The 7,862-nt window shown below is 39.7% G+C and overlaps 1 protein-coding gene across 2 annotated transcripts in view; it reads left to right on the plus strand.

The window, feature by feature from the left end:
* SAMD8 (sterile alpha motif domain containing 8) overlaps window positions 1-7,862 on the plus strand; it is a 64,280-nt gene that overhangs the window by 28,517 nt on the left and 27,901 nt on the right. For both annotated transcript variants that reach the window (XM_011928499.1, XM_011928492.1), the window contains exon 2: window positions 5,930-6,522. In XM_011928499.1, the coding sequence (XP_011783889.1) occupies window positions 5,945-6,522 (578 nt within the window). In that variant the 5' untranslated portion in view covers window positions 5,930-5,944. The remainder of the gene's footprint in view (window positions 1-5,929; window positions 6,523-7,862) is intronic.

The following is a 7,862-nucleotide window of genomic DNA, read 5'->3' on the forward strand; positions in this document are numbered from 1 at the left end:
TGGCTTATTTCGCTTAGTATGTCTTTAAGGTTCATCCATGTTATAGCATGTGTCAGAACTTCCTTCCTTTTTAAGACTGAATAATATGCTCTTTTTTAAAGTTCTCTTTTTTTTTCTGTATTTTATTGTGAATAGTTTCTTTTCTTTTCTTTCTTTTTTTGAGACAGGCTCTTGTTCTGTTGCCCAGGCTGGAGTTCAGTGGCACGCTTTCAGCCCACTGCAGCCTTGAACGCCCGGACGCAGGTGATCTTCTCGCCTGAACCTCTGAGTAGCTGGGACTACAAGCATGGACAACCGTGCCTGGCTAATTTTTAAAAATTACTTATAGAGACAAGGTCTCACTATGTTGCCCAGGCAGGTCTTGAACTCATAGGCTTAAGCAATCCTCCCACCTCAGCCTCCCAAAGTGTTGGGATTGCAACCAGCGCCCTTGAATTGTTTCTATTGTTACTTAGTTACATTTATTGTTCTTACCTTCTTCAGTGTCTCATCAGCTGTTAGTCCCTCGTATTTTTCATCTCAGATAATGTCATTTTATCTCTAGAACTTTGAGTTGCATTAGTCTTTTTTTATGTATCTATTTGCTTTTTTGTTGAGATGGTGTGGGGGCAGGGGGCATCTCCCTTTGCTGCTCAGGCTGGTCTTGAACTAGCCACAAGGGATCCTCCTGCCTTGCTTTCCAAAGTGCAGGGATTACAGGTGTGAGCCCCCACCTGTCCATTGTGTGTCTATTTCTTCATTTAACTTTTTGGACAAATGTAATACACAATTATCATAACTATGTTAATGTCCTTATCTGCCAATTTTATTATCTGTGTAAGTTCTTGATTAATTGATTTTTCTCCTCATTGTAAGTGATACTTTTCTGCTTTTTTGCATGCCTGATAATCTTTGACTAGATGCCAGACATTATGAATTCATTGTTGGACATTATGAATTCACTGTTGTACTCTAGATACTTTGGTATTTCTATTAATATTCTTGAGTTTTTTGTGGGATGCTCTTCAACTACTTGAACACAGTTTGATCCCTTTGAGTCTTCCTTTTAAGATTTGTTAGGATGAACCCAGAGACATGTTTAGTCAACGGTAGGGTTTCTCAGTAGCAGCACCATGACATCTGGGGCCAAACAATTGTTAGGGGAGGGGATAGTCCTGTGCATTATAGAATGTTTAACAGCATTCCCCCTAAAGTTTAACAACCGAAAATGTCTTCAGACATTGCCAAATGTTCCAGGAAGTGGGGAGGATTGCCCCCAGTTGAGAGTTGCTGCCTTAGGGTTAGTTTTGCCTCACTACTATGGCAAGCTCTTTCTGTGTACTCTACCCAAAGCTGCTCATGAGACCTTTTTTCAGTCTGGCTATTTGGAATAGGCACTTTTCTTGGCCTCATGTGAGTGCTGGGAATTCATTTGGGTAGTCTTTCCTTGGTCTTGGTTAGTTTCCTTACATGCATGTGCTGATAGGCATTCAGCTAAATATTCAAAGAGAGACCCGCAGATCTCTGGAGTTCTCGTCTGTGTATCTCCTCTTCAGTATTGTGCCCCATAAACACTAGCCATCTTGATCACCCCAAACTCTCAGCTCCATCTCCTCAACTCATTGAGCCTGCCAGACCTCATGTGAGTTTCCCATCCTGTGCCTCTTGTGGCTGGGAAACTCAAGGCCATAACCTGGTGCAGTAGGGTTCCCCTTATTTGTTTCCTGGCTCTCAGGGATCTTCCTGATGTCCAGTGTCTTGAAACTTTTTTTTTTGGAGACGGAGTTTTGCTCTTGTTGCCCAGGCTGGAGTGCAATGGTGCAATCTCAGCTCACCTCAACCTCCGCCTCCCGAGTTCAAGCAATTCTCCTGCCTCAGCCTCCCAAGTAGCTGGGATTATAGGCATCTGCCACCACAACCAGCTAATTTTTTATACTTTTAGTAGAGATAGGATTTCTCCATGTTGGCCAGGCTGCTCTCAACCTCAGGTGATCCACCCATCTCAGCCTCCCTAAGTGCTGGGATTACAGACGTGAGCCACCACACCTGGCTGACACTTTTTTTCCCATATATTTTGTTTGTTTTTTCATTGTTTCAGGTCAGAAGATAAATCTGGTTCTTGTTAATAAATCTTGGTCAGAAGCACATGTCCTTTAACAGATCATTTATTTGTATTAATTATTGATAAAAGCTGAATTCTTAATATCTGTAAACACTTATTAATCTAATTTCCTTATTTTTCAATTTGTATTTATCACTCAAAGTCTCCTGTTCCCTGTGATTCCTTTGGTACACCATAAATATTAAATGGGCCCTAAAGCTTTTTATCATCTTTTAATATACCTCTTTCATGCAGGCTTTCACAGTGTTAGCTAAGTAGTGATTTAGTATGGGCCTCTTAACTATTATATAGTAGCATACAATTAAAGGGCATGCACTGACCTGATAAAGCAGAACAGTGAAATGTGTCATGCTTTTAGGGCATTCCCACAGCAGGCTCAAAGACTTCCAAGAGACTTCCATGTATAACTCATATTTTCTAGCAGCTAAAACGTCAGCATCAAAGCCTGTTAGCCTGATTGAGGTTGTAAAGAACTGGTGAGCTAAGACAGGGGAAAAAAACATAAAAGAAGAGAAGAATCATTCTGAACCAAGTATGAGAGGAAACTGTCCTAACGAATAATTCTTCGAGAATGGGAGTGACATGGAACCCATTGGTGGTAAGCTGTTAGAGAAAGGGGAATGTTAACAGACTAGAAATAATGTGACTAAAGAAATCTGGCCTTGTATTTTTTTTTTTTTTGACGGAGTCTCCCTCTGTTGCCCAGGCTGGAGTGCAGTGGTGCGATTTGTGCTCACTGCAACCTCTGCCTGCCAGGTTGAGGCAGTTCTCTGCCTCAGCCTCCCTAGTAGCTGAGATTACAGGTGCCTGCCACCATGCCCGGCTAATTTTTTTGTATTTTTAGTAGAGACGGGGTTTCACCTTCTTGGCCAGGTTGGTCTTGAACTCCTGACCTCATGATCCACCCTCCTCAGCCTCCCAAAGTACTGGGATAGGCGTGAGCCACCGTGCCTGGCTGGCTTTGTTTAATGTGAAAGAAACTTGCCTCTCAGATTCGCTATGTCATAACTGCTACAGAGATTATAGCATGTGCTTGTTGGATATCCAAGGATGAAGTAATTTAGTCAGAGCATACCTTGGGTAAAAGAAGGTATGTGTAGTAGGTAGGGTGAAAGCATCTAGTTATCCATGTGAACTAAAACAGCAAAATCATACTTCTAATGGAATTGTATATATGATATAATAAGTGATATAAAATAATATAATACATAAATGTGTAAGTTCCATGTGTTAGTGTGAATAAATCATAATTCTTTGGCATTTGAGGTGGTGATGATATGCTATAGCCTAAAAGAGTTAAGAGTTTTTATTATTCCATAATGCATAAGAATTAGATAACTTTGTAAAAAATATAGACTCCTTGTAAATGGATGTGATAGTAATTTTCACAGACAGGGAAACTCTGTGGGTCGGTAATAAAAGTTATTTTGTGAAACAAAATATGACTTAAGCCTTCCAAAAATTAAGATTGCTTTTAGTAATGAAGAAATAAATACTTACTGATTAACTGACATTTCCCTGACATTCATCTATGGGTGGATTTTATCAAGCTTATTGTTTTCTAAATAATTTTGATGATACAAGTGGTACTCATGTAGTTAAAATGTCTGCCTTTGCCAAGTAACTATAAGTCTTCGTGGCAAGAGTTTATGTGGGTAGGGAAAGAATTCAGAGCAGTACCAGCTTTTTACTTTTCTTGTTGTAAGGAAGCACAAAAAGTTTTTCATAGCCAACAGTGCATTTATATCACTAAATGCATTTATATCACAGTGCATTTATATCACTAAATCATTAAATCAAGAATTATGACATTGAGGAAGAGGATGCTGTCCTCATTCATTTGTCCTTCAGGATAGAAGGATATTCATTTGTATTGATGTTTTATTTGGTTTTTCAAGACTTCAAAAATAAAGTTTAACCTAACATATATAGAGAAAAGTATAGATCACAATTATATAGCTTAATGAATTTTCACAAAAGGAACAAGCCCATATAACTAATACCCAGATTTTTAAAAAAGAACATTTGTATTATAATAGTTTTTTTTTTTTTCCCAAGCTGGGTAGTAGGCACATAGGTGTTCATTGTATCATTTTATTCTTTTATGCTTTAAAGTTTGCCTACCATTTTTTAAAAATTATCTCAGGAGGAAATACAATCTTCAGAGGTCTGGAAAGTGTCAAAAAACCTACAGGCTTTAATAGTTGAGAAAGTGCTTTTGAGAAATAGTGTTTTTTTCCATGTAGACCTTTGTCTCCTATGTATCTGATATACTTTATAAACCTGAGGAGGCCCAAGTAACTGAATGTTTTACAATAGAAGAACATAAATAGAGCTGTGTGAAATCAAGGTAGTAAAAATTATTGGTACTTTTTAAAACATAGCACATTATTGGCCTTTTATTCTGCAGTATAAAGTCTGGGTCATCAAATTTGTGAGTACATTGAAATGACAGTTTGCTTTTAAAAATTCTATTGCTAAAGTCCATGATAGTTTTAAATAAAATGCCCTATTCAGTTCTATATTGTAATATTCAAAGCTGTAGAAAGAACTGAGTTATTATTGAGATTCAAATATATGTCTAGTTTAAAGGCTTCATATCTGTTATAGAAATTACTTTGTATATAGTAGTTAGAAATACGCTTAATTGGCCGGGCACGGTGGCTCACGCCTGTAATCCCTGCACTTTGGGAGGCCAAGGCGGGCAGATCACGAGGGCAGGAGATCAATTCCATCCTGGCTAACACGGTGAAACCCTGTCTCCACTAAAAATACAAAAAATTCTCCGGGCGTGCTGGCAGGCGCCTGTAGTCCCAGCTACTCCAGAGGCTGAGGCAGGAGAATGGTGTGAACCTGGGAGGCGGAGCTTGCAGTGAGCCGATAGCACCAGGGCACTCCAGCCTGGGTGACAGAGCAAGGCTCCGTCTCAAAACAAACAAACAAACAAACAAAAAAATATGCTTAATCTAAAGCATTCCCTGGAATTACAGTTATCTACTTTTCTTTTATGTTTATTTCCCCCCCAGGTGGGGAGATACGTTTTCCATGAACGTGGAGATTTCAGAAATTGAATTTTTTTCTCTCTTTTCTTTGACTTTTAAAAATATAATAAATCTTCCTATATTTCTTGATTTTATGAAAAGTATTAAAATGGGATTTTTCTTAGTTCTCGAGTAAACTTTTTAATTATGACTGATGTAGTGGAAAAGCTGTTTGTAAAATGTCTTTCTATAAAAATATTTGGTTATTAAATTTTCTTCTGCTGTTGGAGTCATATGCATAAAATTATTAGTATGTTAATCTATTGAAAACCATTCGTTATTGAATAATTTTTCTTTCACTCTAGAAGCCAACAGGATGGTGCAGCTAAATTACTGTTTCTTGGGGGGGGGTGTGTATACATATGTGTGTGTGTGTGTGTGTATTTATATGTATATAGCTTTTTGTTTGTTTGTTTTTGAGACAATCTCCTCTGTTGCCCAGGCTGGAGTGCAGTGGCACAACCATGGCGCACTGCAGCTTTGACCTCCCAGACTCAGGTAATCCTCCCACCTCGGCCTACCAAGTGGCTGAGACTATAGGCGTACCACCATGCCCAGGCTAAATTTTCTTTTTTGGTAGAGATGGGGTCTTGCTATGTTGCCAGGACTGGTCTCAAACTCCTGGGCTTAAGTGATGCTCCCAACTCAGCCTCCCAAAGTGCTGGGGATTATAGGCATGAGCCACTGCGCCTGGCCTGTTTCTGGTGTATTTATGTGTGTTTGTCTTTGAAGAAATTGTTAGGACACACTGAAGCTTTTGTTTTGTTTTCCTGTTTTCTCCTGACAGGCAGTGGAGGAGGAAATGGCAGGTCATAATCAACTCTGCATTCGCCGCTGGACTACCAAGCATGTAGCTGTGTGGCTGAAGGATGAAGGCTTTTTTGAATATGTGGACATTTTATGCAATAAGCACCGACTTGATGGAATCACATTGCTAACATTGACTGAATATGATCTTCGGTCTCCTCCTCTGGAAATCAAAGTCTTAGGGGACATTAAAAGGTTAATGCTCTCGGTCCGAAAATTGCAGAAAATACATATTGATGTTTTAGAGGAGATGGGCTACAACAGTGACAGTCCCATGGGTTCCATGACCCCTTTCATCAGTGCTCTTCAGAGTACAGACTGGCTCTGTAATGGGGAGCTTTCCCATGACTGTGACGGACCCATCACTGACTTGAATTCTGATCAGTACCAGTACATGAATGGTAAAAACAAACATTCTGTTCGAAGATTGGACCCAGAATACTGGAAGACTATACTGAGTTGTATATATGTTTTTATAGTATTTGGATTTACATCTTTCATTATGGTTATAGTCCATGAGCGAGTGCCTGACATGCAGACCTATCCACCACTCCCAGATATATTCTTAGATAGGTAAGTTTTGTTTCTAGTTGCTAAGTTTGTAGGAGGTTGCTATAATTAACAGCAGTGATACTATATTTATGATAATTATATTGTTTCTTATTGTGGTAGATGTATACTTTCCATTTGCTTTATCTGCTGGTATAAAAAGATATGCTTTGAAGTTACCTTTTTCACTTAAATTAGGCCTTAAACCTAAGTGAATGAGAAAAACCAGTGCTTAACTTTTTAATTTTTCAATTTAATTTAAATTTAATTTAATTTAATTTTTTATTTTGAGACAATCTCACATTGCACTGTCACCCAGGCTGGAATGCAGTGGCACGACCATGGCTCACTGCAGCCTCAACCTCCCGGGCTCAAGCAATCCTCCCACCTCAGCCTCCCAGGTAACTGGGACTGTAGACATGTGCTACCACGCCCAGCTAATTTTTAAGTTTTTTGTAGAGATAGAGTCCCACAAGGTTGCCCAGACTGGGCGAACTCCTGGGCTTAAAGGATCCTCCCACCTTGGCCTCTCAAAGTGTTGGGATTACAGACATGAGCCATCAGGGCCTGAACTGCTTCATTTATTTTTGTGTAGTTATAGCTCCTTGGGTACTTCAGATTTTTTGAGACAAAGTCTCGCTCTGTCACCCAGGCTGGAGTGCAGTGGTGTGATCTTGGCTCACTGCAACCTCCACCTCCCTGATTCAAGCCATTCCCCTGTCTCAGCCTCCGGAGTAGCTGGGATTACAGGCGCATGCCACCATGCCCAGCTAATTTTTTTGTATTTTTAGTAGAGACAGGGTTTCACCATGTTGGCCAGACTGGTCTCGAACTCCTGACTTCAGGAAATCCACCCACCTCGGCCTCCCAAAGTACTGGGATTACAGGCGTGAGCCACCACGCTTGGCCAGGTACTTTAGATTTTAAGAGGGTATCCTGGAATGATGTTTGTAATAAATGGAACTTGGTTGCCTTTTTTTTTTTTTAATGAAGAATAGGGTTCTACTTTTTCAAAAATATTGGTGGTGTCATATCATCAAATGAATTGGAACTATCACAAAGAGGACAAATGGATTCAGTGATAGCGTGCTGTTTTATTAAATACTGAATACATAAAAAATACAGTATATGTGTACCATATGAAAAATAAGAACAGGATAGTAGGCCGGGCATGGTGGCTCATGCCTATAATCCCAGCACATTGGGAGGCCCAGGTGGGAGGTTTGCTTGAGTCCAGGAGTTCAAGACTAACCTACAAGTTCAAGACTTGCAACATAGCAAGACCCCCATCTCTCCAAAAACTTAAAAATTAGCCAGGCATGATGGCACATGCCTGTAGTCCTAACTACTCAGGAGGCCAAAGT

This window comes from Colobus angolensis, unplaced genomic scaffold (genome assembly GCF_000951035.1).
Source record: "Colobus angolensis palliatus isolate OR3802 unplaced genomic scaffold, Cang.pa_1.0 Scaffold12, whole genome shotgun sequence".
NCBI classification, from domain to species: Eukaryota; Metazoa; Chordata; class Mammalia; order Primates; family Cercopithecidae; genus Colobus; species Colobus angolensis.